The 22,706-nt window shown below is 49.2% G+C and overlaps 1 protein-coding gene across 4 annotated transcripts in view; it reads right to left on the bottom strand.

Annotated features, from left to right (window-relative positions):
* The window catches only part of ALPK3 (alpha kinase 3), a 52,987-nt gene extending 32,026 nt beyond the window's left edge, over positions 1 to 20,961 (bottom strand). The window contains exons 1-3 of one of the 4 annotated variants that reach the window (XM_016927334.3): positions 20,721 to 20,961; positions 14,955 to 14,993; positions 10,714 to 10,835 (exon numbers count right to left, since the gene is read on the bottom strand). In XM_016927334.3, the coding sequence (XP_016782823.2) occupies positions 10,714 to 10,835; positions 14,955 to 14,993; positions 20,721 to 20,863 (304 nt within the window). In that variant the 5' untranslated portion in view covers positions 20,864 to 20,961. The remainder of the gene's footprint in view (positions 1 to 10,713; positions 10,836 to 14,954; positions 14,994 to 20,720) is intronic. The other 3 variants (XM_016927333.4, XM_016927335.4, XM_016927337.2) reach the window with 3 other exon arrangements.
* Between the last annotated feature and the right edge of the window lie 1,745 nt (positions 20,962 to 22,706).

Here is a 22,706-nt window from a genome sequence, read left to right as displayed (position 1 = left end):
TGCAGTAAGGGCTCTATCCTCAGGGGTCTCCTCCCTTATGTCCCACCATGATCATCCCTTCCAAGAGCCCTCCTCCTTTCATTTCAGGTTCCTGAGCTGTTAGGATTATTTGAAAACATGGCTAAAGCATCTATCTGTCCACCCGTTCATTCATTTACCTATTATCCATCTGTCCACACATCTACACCTTCCTACCCACCCTGTCACTGCAGTGACACCGACTGAGGTGTCTGCCCAGCCCCTTCTCTGAGCACTTCCAGCCCACCCACAGGAGGAGCTCCCAGCTGTTACTGTCACGTGTCCCTTACCTCTCTGGCCATAGTGGATTGGTCCAGTAACGGACACCAGATCAGCTAATCTAGCTAATTCTTTGACCAAGTATTTGGGAATTAGGACCTAGAGACAGTCTACCATTGTATCTGAAAAATTTAGCTTCAAAAGAGTAGAGCAGCCATGTTCTGCCACATGGACTGAGAAGCAAACACTACAGTGAGAGATGGAAAAAGGAAGTTGATGTTCAGGATTGAATAAGAGGTGGAAGACAGAGAGAGTTGCAAGATGCTTCCAAGTACTAGTTCCATTCCTTGCCTGGGCACAGCTGCCCTCCTCTTGTCAATTCCATAAGAAGCCCCTCTGGACTTACCAATGAATCCTGCTTCATTTCTTAAGCTGACTGATCTGCGTTACTTGCTCGATATGAGACTGCTAACATACATTCACTCAAAGATATATATTAAGTACATATGACTGGCAAGTTAGGGTTATGAGGACACAGAAGCACATATGACACGGTCTCTGCTCTCCAGGAGCTTATTGTGTGATAGAAAAGGTGAGACATGGCATGCACCCGCACAAGGCAGCAATGCACCTAGCATCTGCACAGGCGCTCTGCCTTTCCTACTGCCTACGGATGCACCACGCTCCTAAGTAAAGCGGCCCCTCACTGGATCCCACCTGCTCGTGCCTAATCAAGGACATTTCTCCAGCAATTATTCCTGCTCGCTCCTGCATCATCAGACTTTTCCTCTCTGTTACATCTTTCTCATCAGCGTACAAGCCTGCTCTACTGTGTCCTTCTTTAAAAAGAAATTCCTTTGACCCCACAGCCTCCTCCAGCCCCTGCTCTCATTTCTCTGCTCTCTGCTTTACAGAAAAATTCTTTGAAAGAGCTGCCTGTACTCACTATCTTCATTTTCCTTCCTCAAATCAGACTTCATAGCCTCTCTTGCACCAGAATTGCTCTTGTCAAAGTCACCCATGACTTGTACATTGCCAAATCCAATTCCTATGCCCATCTGCCTAACCCATCAGCATCACCAACCCCACTTCCTGAAACCTTTGGTTCACTTGCTTCTAGGACACCACTCTTTCTGGCTGCTCCTCCTACTTCACTGGCCACTTTTCCTGAGCTCTTCATCAGTCCTCCCCTCCCACCTAGACTTGCCCCAAAGCTCAGGCCCCAGAACCATTTTCCATTCTCTATCCATACTCACAACCCAGGAGGTCCTAATTCTGTCGTGTGGCTTTCAAATATATGTATGCCCATGGACTCCCAAATTTCTATCTCCAGCCCAGTCTTCTACCCTGGTCATTATTTCTGACTGCATATCTGGCATTTCCACTTGAAGGTCCAAGAGGTATCAAGCTTACCATGTCCCATCCAAGCTCCTTAGTCCGCCCTCCAAGCCAGTTCCCACAAATCTCAGTAAATAGCAACTTCATCCCTGTATTTGGCTCAGGCCAACACCTGGAGGCAATGCTGTATTCCTTTACTTGCCTCACCTCTACTCCATCAGGCAATCTTGCTGGCCCTCCCTTAGAATATATCTAGAATCTGATCACTCCTTGCCATTCCCCACCAACAGCCTGGTGCACATTCCCATCATCTCACACCTCAATTTCTTTAATAACCTCCTCACTGATCTTGCTGCTTGGCTCTATTCAGCCCATTCTCAGCAGAAAAGACAGAGTGATCCTTTTAAAATAATGTCAGATCATGGTGCCCCTTTGTTCAAAACACCCCAATTAGCTCCATTTCACGCAGCCCTCATGATCTGGGCCCTGTGACCATGCTGGCCCCACCTCCCTCCACTCTCCCCCAGCTTGATGCACCCACCCATGTGGTCCTGCTGGCTTGCCTCACACACCACAGGAGCACCAGGCTTTGACTCTTGCAGGGCTCTGTTACTTCCCTAGAGAGGCCTTCCCTTCCACCCCGTGTAAAGCAGCAATGCTGTCTCCCAGGCACTTGCTATTCCTCTTACTATGTTTATTTTTCTTCATAGAACACATTGCTACCTGACATATTATCCACTTAGGAGTGTGTTGGTTTACGTCCATCCTTTCCATGACAAATATCAGCTCCATGACAGCAGGGACTTATCTGTGTTATTCACTGCTGTGTCCCCAGTTCCTAGAATAGTCCCTGGTATGGAATCAACACTCATTAAATATTTATAGATGAATAAATGAAGCAATGCACTAAGTGCTTAGGGCTGCAGAGAAGGGAGCAATCACCTCTGGCTAGGGACTCAGGAAAGCTTTTGTAGTGAGTGGCACCTGAACTCAACTTGGAGGGTGGGCAGGATTTCAGGAAAGATGGGTTCAGTCCCTCTGATCTCCCGCTTCCCCTCAGCTCTAACGTCACCTGCACTTCCCCTTCACAGCACTAATCACAATACTGTCATTGACTATTTCCTTGCCTATCTTTCCTGCTAGACTTAGGTCCCATGTGGGTAGAAACTGTATCTTGTTCACTGCTATATCCCCACCACCTAAGACAGTGCCTGACACTGTGGTGTGGTAATTACTTAAAAGAAATCTGTGGGACGATAAGTAAATGAGTAAGTAGGGTGAACACACAAGGTGGATGGGAAGGGCATGCCTGACAAGGGAACCCCAACATGAGAAGGGGAGGGTGACAAGCAAAGGGCATGCTGGGGAACTGTGTACAGGAGCAGGGAGCAGGGGAGGCGAGGCTGCAGCAGCGTCGGCCAGGAACAAACTCTGGGCAGCCCTGGCTGTAAAGCGAGCCCCATGTTTCCACTGTGAGCTAAACCCCCTGGTTACATCACTGTGTGTGTGACCAGAGCCAGCACAGGTGTCCTCACCATCCTGTGAGATGATCTCATCCCTACAAGGACCCAGCTCAGAGCCTCCCTGCCCCATGACCTGCCCAGCACAGCCTCAGTCTCCAGGGCATCTGAGTCCAGTCAAATGCTTGGGCAAGAGGGCAGGGGTGGGGCAAGGAGGGAGGAGCTGAATGGACCCCACAGCCCCAGGGCCGGGGCCTCAGCCTCCATGCCACCCTCTGGTGCTGCCTCTACACAGTGGGGGCCAACCCGACAGCTTAGGGCTTCATAGCCACAATGAGCTTTGGAAGCAAATTTATTTGGGAGAACACATTGCCTTGAGCCCTGAATAATGTGAACTATATCCTAAAATGCATAAAAGCAGGAGGGCTCCGGGTCCTTCACTCCCAGCTGTGCATTTGTGCATGTCCACAGGCAGGTGTGCACACACTTCCGGCCCTGGCCAGGACAGCCCACGGCGGCACTTGAGCCTGTGGACTTCCCTCAGCCCATTCACACCCTGTGACCTCTGTTTCACAGCCAGCAGACCTGACTCAAGAACCCAGCTTGGAAACTTGCAGGCTTGTCCCAACCATTCCCAGTTCACAGAAGCTCCGATTCAAAAGAATAATGAATGGAAATTTAAAGTTTTCAAAAAGCTTTCAAATACATAGAATTTCATTTGACCCTCAGAACACTCCTGTGCAAATGATTGCTAACATTAATGAAGACTTACTATGTGCCAGATACTAAGCTGAATACTTCTCATGTATTATCTCATCTAATCCTCACAAAAATCCTATGAGGAATGTACTCTGCTACTAATCTCCAATTTAAGGATGAGGAAATCCCAGCTCATGAAATTAAAGCTCTTGTCCAAAGTTATCTAGCTAGCAAGTAGAGAGCCAGAATTCAAATCTCTCTCTTTTATAACACAGGCTGGTATTTTAATTCCTATTTTATACAAAAGGAAAATGAGGCTCAAAGAAGCTAAGTAACACCCAGGGTCACACAGCTGGCAAATGGCAAAGCCCTAGGTTTCCTTTTCCTTTCTCCAGTACTCTTTCCACTGGGGTTTCTGGGACCAATATATAAGTTTTTGCTTCCAACAGTCATTATATTAGACTTACTTCTCTAAAAAAAGTTTCTTCAGGAACATGGTCCTGTTTCAGAAGACTCAATCCCTTTGTGCAACCTGCCCAATATTGATGTTTCCTCCTTCCAGCCCAATATGAACATGTGCACCCACATGCAAACACACACACACACACACACACACACACAACACAGAATCTACAACAGAGCTGAGGAGAGTGGAGGAGGGAAGCCCCTGTGCTGGAGACAGTAGGCTGCCTCAAGGAAGACAGTAGCACTCTGGCCAGAGGGGTCCCTGGGGGAGACAGGAGCTAGCGGAGGCCCACTATCTTCCCACAAGCCTACTGTGAGTTGGAAGAACCCCAGGGCCTTGCCTGTCTTCTCTGTGACCCCAAGGGCTTCCATCACAGGTCAGCCAGCAGGAGCACTGGCGCAGATGACTCTCCCTCACCTGGACTAAGTTCTGACCACCAGGAAAGCATCACCTCTGCCTGACAGGGCCCTGGTGGGCTGACTCATCCTAGCCTTGTTTAGGAAATGCTATCAGCAGTGAGGAAGGAAGAGTGCACGTGTGGTCACTCTGGAGACAAGCCAAGAGCAGAACAGCAGCCTCACACAGAGGCCAGTCTCAGCCAGAGATCCATCCACCTGCCACCTCTCCAGACTAGAGAGCTCCCGTGTCTAACCCTGACTCTTTAGTTTGCAGAACCTTCTGCATTGCCCCTCCTCTCCTTCCTTTCCCTCTCCTACAGCCTGCATTTTCTCCTTGCTAATTAGAAAAGGCTTGTTTGAGGTGTACTATGGTGATCATAGAGACCTCTTTCCTAATGTGCTACACAAAACTCAGGTAAGCTGAGATTCTGAATGTATGTGAGGATGAGTGGGGGCAGGAAAGGAGAAGATCAACAATGGACTAAGGTATGGATATCAGAGATAGCCAGAGCCCCAGAAACCTTACAGACTCCATTGGTGGCATTGTAGGTCTCAGCACAGTAAGTGCTATGATATACACAGTAGGTAGGTTGTATGATATACAACCATATATCATAAAATAAATGTCTGAGCAGCCCTGCCTGGTCATCATGAGATGTGGCAGAAAAGGTTGCTCCTTTGGATTGGGCTTGAAAGAGGGAACAGCTTACTTCCTTGATGACACTGGGAGTATTTGATAAAATACCCCATGATTCTATAAGCCAGACTCATGTCTGACATCTCCACATTGCTCTTAAACTCCATGGCTACAAAGAACAGAATGGAAAAGGAGAGGAGGGAGAGCCATCCCTGACACCTGCATCTCTCAAGTGGTCCCAGGTCCCCACTGCAGCCGCTGTTACCAAGGTACCAAAGCTGCGGCTGAAATGAACAGGCAATATGGCAAGTGGAAAAGGTACTGGTTTTGTCATCAGCACAGTCAAGCTTCACTGTGGTCATTTGATATGTACTGAGCATCTTTGTGCCAGCTCTGGAGAGGCATGATGTGTCAGGTGTATGCCCTGTCCTTGTAGATGTCACGATCTTGTTGGAGAGAGAGATGTGTAAACAAAAAAACTATGTGGTGGAGGATGGAGCAAGAGCTCTCCTGGAAACACTGGAGATGACCTCCCAGAGGGCAAGCCCCTTGAAAGATGAGAAGGAATTTGCCAGGCAGAAAAAGAGTAGGCTTCTAGGTAAAAAGGCAGAATGAACATGCCATCTATCTTCATACCCTCCCTCAAACTCACTAAACTGCCCTGAAAAGACTTTTTAATCAACATATGTAAAAGCACAAAGATGAAGTGAACAGGCAAGGAGAGTAAGAGGAGCAACAAAATTTTGAAAGTTAGAAAGCAGATGGACAAGTGGAAACTGACTTAGCAGACTCAAGACAGCTCAACCCTAAGCTAGCAGTGGAGAAAACTGAGAACTATCCTTTCGACACCAGAAAATCCCCAAAGGGCCTAAGAATTGGCAATTTGGTACCTCTGGAACTGGGAGAAAGAGGAAGGAGGAAAGGTTCAAAGATGCTTAAAAAATAAATCTTTGGAACCCTTCAACCATTCTATCTCACTGGATGACTGCTCCTTCCCCACCACAGCCAAAGGTGAAGTTTATTATTTGGAAATGTAAAAATCTGCCCTGAGAGTAAGCCAGCATAACTGAGGGCATGACTATTCTATGAAAAACAGAAAAATGTAATAACCATATATCATAAAATAAATGTCTTACGCTGAGAGCCCACCCAACCCTCTGATCTGCATAACTCCCAGAAAACCTTTCGCTAGGAAACCTAGCAAGTTCAAGAGGAAGGAACTAAAGAAACTTACTTGGCAGTTCCCAACAGTGGCTACCTAGGTCACCCTACAGTAAACAGCCAAGTTTTCAGGCCCCTCCTCCTTGCTCAGAACCTCTGATCAGCTTTTAAGTCTCCTACTCTTGCTCATTATCTGACAGCCAAAGATTTCTAGATATGGGAGGAAAGCCTACAATCGAAGATTAATGACAAAATTAAATTAAACAGAGAAAAAGCAAGACAGAAGAAAAACTATGCAAGGAAAAGGAAGCTTTTAGAAAACTATCATTAATAAGCATCTCAGAGAGCTAAGAAAAGATACTACATTCATGAAAAGTGCAGGATGCTACAGAAAATGACAAAAATTAAAACCCTTGGAAATTAAAATTCAGTAGAAGAGTTGAAAGATAAAACTAAGGAAATCTCCCAGAAAGTACAGCAAAAGACAAATAGATGAAAGGGGAATAAAGGATAAGAAAATAAAAGTCCACGACCAGGGGAACAGCTATCCAAACAGGAGTTCGTAAAGTAAGACGACAGAAAACAGGAGGATAAAATCAAATTTCCCAGAACTAAAGGCTCTCCGTTTCCAACTGAAAGCATCTAAGCATGTTCCAGGGTGAAGAGACCCATATCAAAATACATCATTATGAAATACCAGAACACTCTTACAAGCTTCCAGAGAGAAAAACTGGTCATATGCAAGGAATTAGGATCAAACTGTCTTCTCACTCTGAAAAGCAACACTGGAAGCAAAAAGATAATGGAACAATGTCTAAAATTCTGAAGGGAAATTATTTTCAGCTTATAATTCTATACCCAGCCAAATTCGCAAGAAAAAGTAAAGTAGAAAAAAAGAGGCCGGGCACAGTGACTCATGCCTACTATAATCCCAGCACTTTGGGAGGCCAAGGTGGGAGGATTGCTTGAGCCCAGGAGTTTGAGACCAGCCTGGCAACATAGTAGGACTTAGTCTCTATCACACACACACACATACACACACACACAAAATAAGTTGGGTGTGGTGGCACATGCCTGTGGTCCCAGCTACTCAGGAGGCTGAGGCAGGAGGATCACCTGAGCCGGGGAGGTTGAGGCTGCAGTGATCTGTGATCATGCCACTGCACTCCAGCCGGGGTGACAGAGGAAACCTTGCCTCAAAAAACAAACCAACCAAACCAACAAACAAACAAAAACATTTTCAGACACAAGGAATCCAACATCTACTTCCCATGTACTCTTTCTAGAAAGCTACCAAAATAAGAATGTAAATCAAGAAAGAAAAAAATGTAGAATACAAAAAGCAGAAAGTTACCACAGAAGAGAGGTAAACCAAATCTAGAGGATGGTAACTGTGTACCAGATGCAGAGAAACGAAGGCACATTAGACCAGAGGGACTCAAGGGAGAGCAAGGTCCAGACCTTGCCATCACTATGCCCTCTGCTACTGCACCATCTTCAGGACCTGATGAAACCACTGGGGCAGTATTCAATAACGCAAAAAAATAAACCAAGAAAGGAAGACATGAGATCCAGGAAGCTGAATTAAATCCACAGAAAAGCAAAGGGAAGACCCAGGATAACAGCTGTGTATCAGGCCCTAAAAGCCTAGCAGTTCTGATAAAAGAAGAATGGAGAGCTCCAAGAGGAATATCTCCAAGGAAAGTAACTGCCAGATTACTGATGTCATTGACCTTGCAGAATATCATATTAAGAGGCTATTAGGAGGTATAAGAAAAATTAGCAACAGATACAAAAAAAAGAAACAAATGAAAAACTATGGAAAGTACTAACCTCAGGAAAAACCAAAGAAAAAAATATAAGCATAGTATGCTACAGTGTTCAGTTATGAATAATATTGCATAGGCATAATAAGGTAAACAGTAAATGTTGATTAAAGCAAAAATTATGATATAACTGAAGCAGGATAGTTTTAGAAAACTATCATTAATAAGAGTCAAGGAAGTAACCATGTCCTCAGGACACAGCAACCATCCAGACCATACAGTCAACACAATAAGCCCCAGCATGAGCATTCTAAAGTTCTTTCAAGCAAAGCTGTCTCCAGTAGGGAATTCCCATGTAGAGAGCAGGAGCATTTTGATTTTACCTGTCCTTAAACTCACCCTTTGCTCATTGTAATAGTAAAAAACACACCCCTGGATGGAGATTTAAGATGCATGTCTCATTAGCATGGGTGTGGTGGCACGCGCCTGTGGTCCCAGATACTCATGATGTATAAACAAGCATGTACAGCTACTGCGCATGTGCACCCAGAGGACCACCCAGAACATGCTTACGAGCAACACCTCTTCCTACCTCCTCATGAATAATCATGTAAGACTTACAGAAACGGAGTCGCCCTAGGTACCAGTCTTTGCTGTCTCATCCTCACGAGAAGCCCATGCTGAATCTTCTCTCTCTCAGGGTGTCCTGTCTATTCTGCACCTAACTTTTACAGTATTCTTTTTCCTTTGCAATAAATTGTTCTATCTCCTTTGCTGTGTGTCTTTTGTTTAAATTTTTTAAAACTAAGAAGACAAGAACCAAAGTTCCACAACTGCTGTCAATATAATTATATGAAGAAGATAAGTTCAGGGAAACAGAGAAAATGATGGTATAAAAGAGCTAATTCCTTATCTACCATAACAGGAAGACAATAGAGAACATCTAAAACTGAAGAATTTCACGTAGTACTCAGCATGATGGAAATGTATACGTGCCAGAAGAAACAGCTAAAAGCTGAAAACAGTTGCTTCTGGGAAGACAAATTGAGAGGGGTGAACTGCTGTATTTTGAAATATGCCTTTTAGTATAATTTGAAGTCTTAATTATGTGCATATATTTATTTGACAAAGTAAAATTTAATTTTCTTTAAAAAGAAGGATTAAGGACTTTCTAAATAGAGAAAATGAGATGTGCAAAAGCACGAAGCTGTGAAAGAACCGGGTTTTTCTAGGAAACTGTAAGTGCCACAGTAACACAGGAGATACAGGCGGGAAGCAGCATCAGATGCCGGAGAGCAAAAGCAGTGTCTCCCTCACTAGTGCTGCGGACTTTGGCAACGCATCAGCCTCTCTCAGCTTCCTCCTTGGTAAAATTTGACTAAAAATAGCACTTACTTCATAGGGATTTGTAAGAATGCAATGACAATGGAAACAGACAACTTGCGAAATTCACCATACGCCATACAAAGGTATGGGATGCACACCTATGTCGCTCGGAGCAGAGAGTGTTCTCAGTCTGCAGCTCAGAGGGTTGAGTAAGGGTGAGAACTGCCCAAGTGAGAAGCTGTTTACTGGCTGGGGTAATCAAGTCCCCCAGAATTCACAGCTGGAAACCACGAATGACTTTGACTTACAGAAACAACAGGCTCTCCAGAGGGAGCCTGGGCCTGGGATCTGATAGCTGCACAGCTGGGAGGGGTGGGTACCCATTCGTGGGTCCTGCGGGCCCTGAGGCTGGTCAGGTTGGAGTCTCTACTGGGTGGTCTGGGGGAGAGGCAATGTCTGGAACCACCCTCCCAGCACTCCCACCCATTATCTTCCCCTTCCAAGGAGTATCACTCTGCTTCCTATTCTGCCAAACGGTTGCTTCAAATTCCATCACGAAGCTCAGTGAAATGCAAGTAACAGTCAGTTTCTAACTCTTATGTGGTACTTACTGTACATAAGGTACTACTCCAAACACTTTGCATGTATTAACTCATTCAGTCTCAAATAACCCTATGAAGTGCATCCTATCATTATCCCCACTTTACAGATGAGGCAGCTGAGAGGTTATATAACGTGCTCAGTAACATCATTGGAAAGGGGATGAGCCAGGACTCCAAGCCAGGCAGTCTGCCTCCAGGGTCTGTGGTCAGAATCACCACATGCAATTCTCCTCTCAGGCTTGAGACTCCCAACCTTCAAATTACTCAACTATAACATGGGGATACTCAGGGAGATGGCCTCAAAGATCTCTTTCCATTGGAGTACTTCTTTTCTTGCAACAAATAAGGCCATTAGTCATGGATGTATCCCTGAGGGTCAGGAACCTTCACTGAGGACAGGTTCTGAAGAAGAGTAGGGTATATATGTGGCTCCAGAATGGGGGAAGCAAGGGGCACCAGCCCACACAGGGATGTTAAACTAGAGAGAAAGCTCAGAAAGTAAATGTCACCTCACGTAGTTTTGTGCACACAGCCCGCCACCCCACCATTCCTGTCCTCACAGCCTCCTTGGACCCTGCTCTGTGCAGAGGCCCTGGCATGGAGCATACAGACAGCATCCTTACCTGTGACGATGCAGGTGAACCTGACGTCGCTGTCCTCGGACACAGACCGGGACTTGAGCGTGGTCTCAAATAGCGGCTGGGTCTCCTCTGTGAGCTGAGCAATGATGGAGCAGAAGGTGCTCCTAAGAGAGGCAAAGAGCTATTCAGAGCTGGCCTTCCCCACAACAAACAGCACAGCCTGGCCTGTCCAAGGCAGCTTCCGTCTTACCATGCCTGCCCATCTTCCTGTGGCCAGAGCTCCAGCACCCCGGCAAGTCTTTCTTCAAGGCAGCTTGTGCCTCTTGGCCAGGCTGGGGCCAGGTATCAAGGGGTTGAATGGAATCCTGACCCAGACCCATTACAATAGGCAAGCTACTGACCATGGGCCAGGCTCCTGAGCATGCCAGTCTACAAGCCCAGGTGTCCCATCCCATCATTGTTTGAGGGGCCTTACTTCACCCTGCACCTTTCATCTCCAGGGACACTTGTGCATGAGGGAGACACACAGATAAGTAGGTCAAGCCTCAGAGATGGAGCCCCCAGCATAGCAGAGCCTTCATTCATGCCAAGAGGGGAAGGCCAGCCAACCCTCAGTGATTCAAGGGTCCTAAGAGCACAGGAGCCTCTCCTAGAGCTTGGGCTCAGAAAAAAAGCTCCTACATTTGTGAGTGCAGACCCACAATGGACAAAGAATAAGCTGGCCAATGCTAGGGGTCTAGACCCAAGGGGGGACTCTAATTCATAAGGGTATCAGAAAGGAGAGACCCAGCCGAAATGGGGCTGGGAAGCAGCCTTGGAAAGCCAGCTGTGGCTCCCCTGCTCCATCCCTGGATACCACATGCTGAAGTGAAACATGGTTGGCTGCTCCAGGACCAACCAGCAGGAGTGCCAAACCACAAACGGATCCACCCCTGCAAAAGCCAGAACTTTTAGTTCCCTTCTCCAGTCCATCTCCCAGATTTCAGGGGCATCAGTAAGCACTGAGTCCAGTACAAACTCACCAACAATGCTCAGGCTTACAGTCTTCTCCTTCCTGGGCCCAGGAAGCAAACCACCGTGCCAAACCCTTTCAAGGGCCAGCAGAGACACAGTGCGTTCCTAGGTGTGAAGCGCCACCACATAGGCAGGTTGTGTGGTGCACAAGCCGTGCCCGGCCCTCCCTCCCCAGGCACACATCCCACTGTGAGCGGCAGAGAGGACTGTGAGGGGGCAAAGGGAAGAGAAGCAGGAGAAACTGTAGTGAGAAAGACACATCATTCAAAGGTGCCTTTCCCTGTGCCTCAGAGGAAGGGATGGTCACCCAAGGGCAATGTTTGTCTGTCCATGGCCTCTCTGCCAGGGGCTAAGAGAGTCTGTGAAAGCAGAAGCAAACAGGATCTAGAACCCTCCACTTTGTGGGGAGGGATTCCACATTCGATGTATCTTTTCTGTGAATATTATTCTAGACTTGAGTTTGAGGAGAAGGGTTGTACCCCAGAGAATATCTGGAATCAAGTAAGACTTCTGAACTGATGGGGTTCCTGCTGTGGTTTCACCACAGGAATGTAGATACCTGGGCGTTCATGGAGTTGACAAGGGCCCTCCCCCACAAAGATCACCCATAAAGGGGATCCCAATCTCACATACCTGAACATTTGAGCCGGGTCTGCAGTTAGACATGTTCTGTAACACTCCCTACAACCTTCCCTTGCCTACAACTCATCTGTGCAATAAGCTTCTTTTCCTTTTCTTCTTAAGCCACTCAGAAATAGAGGGTCCTCAGGGCCTAGGCTATTAACTCCCTGAACACTCAGGAAGTGTTAATATCTGAAAACGTTTCTTGCTGCTATCATACTAACAGCAATTTCTGATTTGGGGAAATATCAAATCTCAATCAACACTTTCCAGAAACCACCAGGCTAAACATAATCCTACTTCCATGATTCTGTAATTAATTCAAACCATCCCTAATTATGTCCTCCCTGCATAATTTGAATCCTATCTCATCCATGACCTTGAGCCTGGATCCAATATTCAGCTTAAGCTCCTAGGTATGAAGCCGCTTGGACAAGTCTAAGGAAATCATTTCAGCTACTGGATAAGTGAGACAACAGGGAAACTATGTTTTAAGAAAATTTGCAGAGACAAATGCTCATGCTAGATAATGAAAAACAGGCCAGGTGCAGTGGGTCACGCCTGTAATCCCAGCACTTTGGGAGGCTGAGGCTGGCGGATCACGAGGTCAAGAGATCGAGACCAGCCTGGCCAATGTGGTGAAACCCCGTCTCTACTAAAAATACAAAAATTAGCCAGGCGTGGTGGCAGGCGCCTGTAGTCCCAGCTACTCGGGAGGCTGAGGCAGGAGAATCACTTGAACCTGGGAGGCAGAGGTTGCAGTGAGCCGAGATCGCGCCACTGCACTCCAGCCTGGTGACAGAGAGAGATGCCTCAAAAAAAATAAAATAAAATAAAATAAAAACAAGTAGTTATTTTACTTCACCATTCTTTTTGAATGGAAAAGAACATATCTTCTCAAACTTTCCACATTAGGTCCTAAGCTGTATTATAAAAAAATGTTTACATTAGAAAATAAGTAACAGCTGAAAGGTGTGGCTAGCTGAAAGCCTTCTCTTTCAGGGAAGTGGGTTTGGGGTACATTTGGAGGCACAGGGAGAGTCACTGTATATACTGTCATGTTCTGCTGAATGTCACACAGCTTCTCGTTGCCACAAGCTTTCTGTCCCCATCCTCCAAACCATTCGAATGTGGGATGGACTCTGAGTGTGCTGCACCGTATACCCTGGAAAGCCAGGAAGTCCACACATCTGGAAATGGTCTTGTCCAACCCTGACAAGTCCTTCCAACTCCATGACTTCACAAGGATATCACAGACTAATCATATGTCTCTAAAGAACACCAGAATCTTTGGTTTTCATGATGTTCAGTGGAACCTAACCTTGCCCTTAGGTAAGGTTTGGTTTGCCCAGGTCGTCTCCTTTCAACGCTTACCACACTCCACTTGGAATTAGTTGTGATATCCTCAGTTCCACCCATGAGCCACACAGAACAAAGTCTCCTCAGTGTTCATCCCCATCAAGGACCATGGACATAGTAGTTGCTAATCATGTCTGTAAACATTAGCTATTTAGAAACCAGTTAGCTATTCTGAAATCTTTTTCTGTGTGAAGAAACTGTAGCTAGCTCTCCCCAAAACTATCAGAGTCTGGGATGAGGCCCAAGTGGTGGGAAGTAGCCAGGAAATGTTCCCATTTTGATTGTAACAGTCAGTTCAGCCAAGGGTAAAGAGCTGTCCTCAGTTCAGGAGGCAAGAAGACAGTCATTCAACCAGCAAACCTGGACCATGAGCCTGCCCAGACCTTGCCCTGACTCTGCAGCAGATTCAGAGAATAAGCTATGCAGGAATACATTAACGTGGTATTCTCTGATCTCACAGAGTTCACAGTCTTCAGGGATGGGGAGGAACCAAAGGAAAGGAAAATTCAGAGAAAGAGGAGGTAAAAGGAGAACTTAAATGACTGCAGAAAAAAATTTTAAAAGGCAGTTACCATGGTTAGAAGAAGATAGACAATAAGGTATCACACCTAGGTATGTGGTTACAAAAAACATGAAAACCTAGAATTGGGGCCAGGCACAGTGGCTTATGCCTGTAATCCCAGCACTTTAGGAAGCCAAGGCAGGAGGATCCCTTGGAGCCAGGAGTTCAAGACCAGGGAACACAGTGAGACTCTGTCTCTACAAGAAAATTTTTAAAAATTAGCCAGGCATCATGGTGCATGCCTGTAGTCCCCGCTACTCAGAAGGCTGAGGCAGGAGGATCCCTTGAGGCCAGGAGTTCAAGGCTACAGGGAGCCATTGCACTCCAGCCTGGGCAACATGACAGAGCAAGACCCTGTCCCTAAGAAATAAAAAACCTAGGATGGGGAAGAGGTGGGTCATGTGACATGACTCATGGCTCTCTGTTCTGTTCCCATGGTGTCTCCTAGGGACACAGAGATGTCATTGCAGGCATCTCAGAGACCCCTGCCCATATTTCTATTCCTGAGATCCTGTGCCCATCTCAAATGGCCCACGCAAGCATCAACTCTGGCCCCCTGTGAGAGCCATGTTCACCTGAGTACCTTCTTGCACTCTCCCCACCCACCCTCCAGCTCTCCCCTCACCCCATGCAGCCTGGTTAGTGCACGAGCAGTCACTCAGTGGCCCCTCAATGCCCAGACCCAAGGAAAAAGCAGTCAGAGAAATGTAGTGCAATATGCATTTACCTTCCAGAGCTGGGGTGAGACAACCGGTTGCTTGATAAGCTAAGCAAAAACAGCAAATGGAATCATTAGGCCAAAAAAGCAAGAAGGAAGTAGGCGAAATCAACAGTCGCAAACTATTAATCGGCCACCATCTGGGGCCCAGAAGCCTTTCTATTAAAAGGGACCAGCTGTCTTAGTTGGCCTGCTCCATTTAGCAAGTGGCCTGACCACCGGACACCAATGTATCTGAAACCAAGAGCTCATTAAATGCAGCAGAGTCCAGGAAAATGGTTAGGCAGGAAGGAGGCCCTTTGGGGCTGTGCTTTGAGAAAGGTGTGTCCCAGGCATTTGGGTCACTGCCCCCAAGAGGGAGGCTTACAGCTGCCTGGCATGTTTCCCCACCCCACAGCACACCAGCCTGGGGGCAAGCTCCTGCTTCAATTCTTGGCCTTTGGGAGAAAAGAGCCCCATTCCTGGAAATCCCCTGAGAGGCTAGGAGAGACAGGTGGCTTGGAGAACACCCATCATTAATATGTTAAAGTATGGTTAAAGAGGCCACGCAAGGCAAACCAGCTGGGAGAGTGAAAAAGAGAAAAACAAAGCAGTTAATTCAGCAGGAGCTGGGAGGAACCCAGCTCCATGGTCCACACAAGGCCCATTCTGCCTGAGGCCCCAATCATCTCTCTTGCCTGGGGCAGCTAGGAAAGGCCACTGTGTAGGGCGCACTAGGATGAGGACCCACACAGGACCGCCCCTTAGTGGAGTCTAGCCCACTTACTATGAGCCAACTGTTCCCTCTCCCTCCTCCTTTCCTGATACAAAAATCTCCAGTGGGGACCCTGGATCCCAGCTCCTTGAGAGATGTCAGAGGTCACCCCATCCACACTCCCTTCAGCTGTCCCTATCATGAGAAGAGCAGCAGCCCAGCCTGTTCAATGGTGCTCACGGTCTATGTCTCTAACCATAAGAAAGCTCTATGAGGATCCCATCTCTTTATAACCACAACACCAAACCCATCCTTTTCCCTAAAACCTGGCTTCACCCCTAACCCCGGGCTCCTGGGTTGGTAGATACCTCCAGCATTCTCCCAAACTCCTAAGCTCAAAACCTGCCATCTTGGACTACTTCTTCTCCAACCCCAAATCCAGTCCGTACAATTCTTGGCCCTTGTTTCTCCCTTTCTCTCTACTCTTGTTGTTGCACTACAATCTAGACCCTCATGGCTCCACATTTGATGACCACCTCAACCCCCTCTCCGTAACCCCTCATATAACCCACTTCTCTAACAAAATGCTGCAGTCCCCCAGTGTAGAGGACACTGAGTCTCCACTCCTTAACTGGGTTGGTAGGGCCCTCCCTGATCTACTCACACTCCCGCTACAACCAGATTCCCTCTACTTCCCAATGCTCCGGCGCCACCACAGCCAGGCCTGTCCCTTATCAGCATGAACAGTCCTTCCTGACCCCTGAGCCCTCCCTTTTGTCCTCCCTGTTTGGAAAATCCTTCCTCCCTCCTACTGCTCAACTAAATCCTGCCCATCCAGCCTTCAAACCTAGTTCTTGTAGCTTCTGTGGCTCCTAGTGCAGTGCTGCACAGACAATGGGTATTTAACTGCTGTTCTATAGAAGGGAGAGAGAGAGAGAGGAAGAAAAAGAAAGAGGAGGAAAGTACAGTGGGGGACCTGGGGGAGGGAGAGAGGGCAGGGGAGAGAAAGGCATTTTTCAAGCAGGAAGGGTGCTGCCCCCGAGAGGGAGCTGCTGCTCCAGAAAAGATGGAAAGGAGCGTGCTAGAGTGCAGCTGCCTCTGCTCAGAGCTTTAAAAATCCTCTGGAGGCCGCGTGGGCAGAACCTCCCATGGTTCCAAGGCACTGGCCAACTCCATCCTTTCCTGACCATAAATTTCATTTGTCCCTCTCTTTCAGGATTGGGAGATTTCTTCTTCTTTGGGTCTGGACTTCTTCCCCGGGAAGGAGAGGGGGAGAGTTAGCTTTCTAATTCAGAGAGGAAAATGACAAGTTCCACCTGCACGTGGGTCAAGAAGTGAGCTGGGACAGAGGACCCCTCCCCCAGCTCTGCTGCTCCTGGACCAACCGCCCTGCCCTCTCTAGGCCTCGCCCTTACATTGTTAGTCAGGTCAGGAGAAACCCTGGACTAATGGAGGCACCTGGTCTTCAGAAGGTGGGAGACCTGCCTGTGCCCTGCTGGCTGGGCCACAGCTAGGCTCAGGGCTGTCACCCAGGCAGGGGAGCTCCCCATTTACTGCCTCTGAGGGGGAGCTGAATGAGAGGCATCAAACATTGGGGCAGAAAAGCTTTAAAGAGTTCTTCGTGCCACCTTCATCTCACAAAATGGGAATTCATACATAAGCAGAATAGAAGAAAAAAAAAAAGGGGTTGGAGGTGGGGTTGGAATTCAGGGCCCAGAAAGGAAAGATCTCCTCATAAAGGAGTGAAGTTAGGACTGAGCACAGTGGCTCATGCCTGTAATCCCAACACTTTGTGGGGCTGAGGTAAGAGGATCGCTGGAGCCCAGGAGTTCAAGATCAACCTCGGTGATATAGCAAGACCCCATCTTTATAAAAAATAAATAATTAAAATCTAAACCGGGCATGGTGGCTCATGCCTGTAATCCCAGCACTTTGGGAGGCCGAGGCAGGCAGATCACCTGAGGTCAGGAGTTCAAGACCAGCCTGGCCAACAGGATGAAATCCCATCTCTACTAAAAATACAAAAATTAGCCGGGTGCGGTGGCAGGCGTCTGTTATCTCAGACTACTCGGGAGGTTGAGGCAGGAAGATCACTTGAACCTGGGAGGCGGAGGTTGCAGTGAACAGAGATCACGCCACTGCACTCCAGCCTGGGTGTCAGAGCAAGACTCCATCTCAAAAAAAAAAACACACTAAAATAATAAACACATAAAAGAGTGAAGTAGGCTACGGAAAACTAGAACTGACCACGAAAGCTGGGGGCCTCCATCCCTCCTGGCTTTCATCTATTCTGGGACATAAAAGGCCTTTGGACAGTCCTGGCCTGATACCTCAGGTTCCCTAAAAGCCCTAGACAGCCTGGCTGACCCATGCTGAACAGCAGAGCTTGTTTCAAAGCTGTCTGTAGTAACATCATAGGTTCTGTGACTTCTCTGAGCCCACCTGGACCAGGGCCTCCAAGAATCCAGGGGGCAGGGGTTTCTGGAACTTCTGAGTGTCCCATAAAAGCTAATTAATCATAACTGCTTCAAAAAAAAAAATCATAACTGCTTCTACTCAATTGTGGCCCCTTAACTTCTCTAGCCTACCCACATCTCACTGTTCTATGGGGGTGAGGTCCTAGATGCCGGGTGACCTGGGGGCTGGGCCTACAGTTTGGTGAGACTATCTGCATGTGAGACCTCTGACCCCAGTGGGCATTGGAAATATTCTTGCACCGACATGGACTGGAAACCCTTTCAGAGCTGTGGGACAGAGAGAGGTGCATAGGGAGATAGGTTCTGGGCCATCCACCAAGGCCTCTGGTGTCCATCAGCTCAGCTGTCCATCAGTTCCCAGGGGTAGCCCCTCCTCACAAGGGTCCATGAGAATGATGCCTGGAGAGCTCCATGACACATCTGTGTGAAGGTAGACCCAGAAGATGTTGGAGCCAAGAGTGAGTGGGGACAGAACTTGCCTCTCAGTCAGGACTCTGGCATAGTCAGGGCTCAGCTGGGCTGGAGCCAACATAGCTGGCAAAATTCTCGAGGGACTGTCTTTCTCCCTATCTCTAGGGAGCTCTCCCCACCCCCACAGGCAGTGAGGCTGTTCTGAGGGACAGCAGACAGTACGATGGCTCCCTCCAACACAGGTCAGGCCTTACTAGAGAAGCAGGAACTGCCTCGCCTCCTCCACTCCCCACTGCAGCCCCAGTCACATTCTCCCCACTTTGGCCAAAGGCTTTTCCAGAGGCCTGATAAATCTGGCTGTCCTTGTCTCTCAGAACCTCTAGGGGTCTGTGGCTAGCCAGCAGGAGCAGTAAAAAACTCTGCAGGGGCAAAACACAGCCCAAAGTCCAAAGCTTTCTCCCACTCCTGCTGTCCTGCCCCCTCCAGATACTTGATGAAAGAGACTCCTTTTAAGAACATTCCCATTTAGGTCCAAAGGGACTTAAGCCAGCCACTTCTATCCTGCCTCTAGCTCTCAGGCTGGCACAAGCTTTGTGCTCATGAGGTGTACAATTAACATTTATCTATCATACAACTGCTCAGCCAGGCAGCAGCACTATGTCCATTCTCCAGCCCTTTTCCTAAAAGCCCAGATCCCCTGCCCTCCCCATTCTACCTGGTTTTCAAGGCACTCTTTCCTCCCTTCCTTCATTGCTGCTGTCTCCAAGAAGGACCCTGGTTCCGCCTCTTCTGTTTGTTCCACTGGTATTGACAAAGGCCAAACACAGGAGGCAAAGCCCAGACAAGTCACTGTGACAAATGTGAGGCTCCCACAAGGGAGTCAGCTTCTCTAAGGACTGGAATAAATGTCCAAATTTCATTCTGGTTTATCTGTAGAGCCAGGAGTAGGAAAAAGGGGTATTCTTTCCTGGCAGCCAGGGTCCTTGTTGAGTCTGACTCAGTCACTAACATCAGTCCTCAGCCCTGCCCCAGACATGTGACACCATTTGACGAGTTTTATGCAGAAACCGGTTCCGGTTACATTTGAACTTTCCCAACTCCAAGGTCAGTAGGACTCAGCCAATTCACGAGGAAGTGCCCAGGACTTTTCCTGAATGTCCTTGATGCCTGTTTTTATGCTGTTTTAGGAATGGAGAACAAGAGGTCTCTGGACAGCCTCTTGGAGGAATGGCCGTTTTCTGCGTAATACACAAGTCAAGTTCTCAGGCTATGAAACAACCACTATATCAACACATTTCCCTTTGGAAAACAGACTCCAGAAGTGGAGGGAAACTGAGCTGCCCACAGGGGGCAGGAAGTGTCTGTCTCCATGGCAATGCACGTGTCCACGTGTGCCTGTGTGCCTTTGATTGCCTGGATGCCTGTCTATTGTCTTTGTGTCTTTATATCTGTGGGTGGCCTAGCTGCTAAAACAAAGCTTCCACACCTCTTGAACTCTTGGAAGACCAGTGAAGGGCTCATCAGTTCCACACCTCCCTTGGCATTTCACTTCCCCAAACTGGACAGGGCACTTGGCTCCCTCAGAGCTGCAAGTCCTTAATTCCCAACATCTCCAGACAGTACCTCATCCCACCCCCTATCTCACCAGCCCCCACTCAGGTCCTGGGGAGGACCCAAGTCCTCGGCCCAGTAGAGGAACCTTATTTACAAAGGTTTATTTCTTCCTGGAGAACCTCCCCACCCTGAGCTAAGCAGCTCCTACTCTGGGCAGCCCCCCAGCACCCTCTCCCTGTCCCCACCAGTGCTCTCCCCCTCCCTTCCTGCCAGGGAGGAATTTCAGCCACTCTGGCTTTCCTTATCACTAGCTGTGGAATCCCAAGCCAGGGAGTAGCAGGGTAGGGGGCAGGGGAGATAAGGAAAGCCTTCAGACCCCATGAAATCACTCCAAAGTGGAGCCTTTGTCCTCTCTTGAGCCTCGCATTGCCAGAGGCCTGAGGCGCATGGATCAGGAGGGGTCACAAGGGGCTATGAAAGCCGTTCCAGCCCGGCCATGTCCCCAGGCCCTGGGCCTTGGGGCTGAGAGGGCTCGAGGGCACAGGCCCAGCCCGGCCTCCAGGGGCCAGGCCGCCCTCACAGGGACTGATCCCAGGGCATCGCCGGCCCGACGCCGCCCTGCCCCTTGGTGCCACTTACCTGGTCTCGGGCCGCACGCTGAGCAGGTAGCTCCGGCTGGCTGGGCTGGGGATCCACACGGGGCCGTCGTCCTCACCGTCGCCCCCCGCCCCCGACCGCCCACCCGCGCCCCAGCCCCGGCTGGGGGCCCTCCGCGACCCCATGGCACCGCCCTCCCCGACCGCCGGCCCCGCACTCGCCGCTGCCTCGCCTATCCTCCAGGCCCCGGCCCCCGGGCCCCTGCCCGCCGCCGCCGCTCCCGCCCGCGGCTGACGCGCGCCCCTATTTATAGCCGGTGGCCGGGCCGTCGTCACCTGCTGCTGTCCCTCCCCTGGCCCGGCCCGACCCGGGCAGCGCGGCTTGGAGACGCCGGGGGGCGCCGGGGCCCATGTGCCCGCCCCAGGGCCGGCTCCGAGTCCGCTCCCTTGGCGGCCCTGGTGTCTGCAGTAGCGCCGCGTCTGGAGAGGCCCGGGAGGCCTCGGGAGGAAGGCGCAGCGGGTGTCCTGGTCATGGAGGACAGGCCCCTTCGTGGAGCTCCCGGGACCCGGCTCCCGGCCGGCCTGCTCATGTCCCGTGTGGCATATGAGGGGTCCACGGGGCCTGGCCGGGGCCAGGGGAGCCAGGTCAACCGCTGGCCAGCTTGGGCTAGACCGCGGGAGACCAGGGAGCCAAAGAACCGGCCCTCTTCCTGGCACCAGCCCTGACTGACCCTCGCCTTGCCTCGCCAGTGGCTGTTGGCCCAGCACGTAGACAAGCCGAGCCACCTCCATTAGTGACCTGAGTCCCTGGGAGGCTGGAACCCCTTGGGATCTCTCTCCTGTCTCCCCCAACACCCCCAGTAACTAGCATAGATTAGGGGCTCAATTAACACTTCTAGATCACTCCTTCGGCCTCCATTTCTCAGCACCAGAGGGGGAAATGGGCTGAGTCCTGATACCCAGAAAAATAATCAAATCATGCAACAATTTCCAAGAACTAGTGCCAAGCACTGCCGAAACCTGGTCTAAATATTGGAAGTCCCCACAGACTTTTTTTTTTTTTTTTGAGACAGAGTCTCGCTCTGTCGCCCAGGCTGAAGTGCAGTGGCGCTATCTCGGCTCACCGCAAGCTCCGCCTCCCGGGTTCATGCCATTCTCCTGCCTCAGCCTCCCGAGTAGCTGGGACTACAGGCGCCCCACACCACGCCCGGCTAATTTTTTTCTTTGTATTTTTTAGTAGAGACGGGGTTTCACCGTGTTAGCCAGGATGGTCTCGATCTCCTGACCTCGTGATTCGCCCGCCTGGGCCTCCGAAAGTGCTGGGATTACAGGCGTGAGCTACCGCGCCCGGCCGGAAGTGCCCACAGACTTTTTTATCCATCCTTCTTTCTCCTATTTTCCTGAGAGCATCTAGAAAGTACCTGAAGCTAAATGGCTGTAATTGTTAGGAAGTGGGAGCAAAGGAGTCCAACCCTTCTGTTTTCGAAGCTGCACCCATCCCTACTCCTTTTGGAAATGGCTTTCCCCTACTCCGTGTGGTTCCAATGGCAACTACCTTGTTCCCACATGATCCCACTCCTGGCCTCAGTTGACTGCCATCAAACTCAAGCCAGGCTATTCACGGTACCCCATCTCCCTGACTATAGACCCTGGCTGTGCCAATAAAGTTCTTCTCTAAAACATTTTTAACTGGAATTGGGAAAGAAAACCAGACCCTCTGTGGTGGAAAACTGAGCTGTGAGGCCACAGCTGTCAGCAGCCATGTTTCCTGCCCTGTAGAGTAAGCCAGTTTACAGTGAGGAATAAGGAAGCTAGCACAGAGAGAAGCAGAGGCAAAGGACACAGGGTCCTGGTGGCTTTCAGGTGCCCTCGTTCAGGTGTTCCTGGGGTCCAGCTTTGTCCCTGGCCTTCCTGCAGGTTGGCAGTTCAAACTTTCCTTGGAATCTGTGTACCAAAAAAGTTCTCCCTTTGCTATTTCCAATTTAGGCTTCTGTTGGCAGAAGTATCCTGACCAATACTAATGTGTTCT

This window comes from Pan troglodytes, chromosome 16, assembly GCF_028858775.2.
Source record: "Pan troglodytes isolate AG18354 chromosome 16, NHGRI_mPanTro3-v2.0_pri, whole genome shotgun sequence".
Classification (NCBI taxonomy): domain Eukaryota; kingdom Metazoa; phylum Chordata; class Mammalia; order Primates; family Hominidae; genus Pan; species Pan troglodytes.
This window is presented reverse-complemented; position numbering and strand designations above follow the sequence as displayed.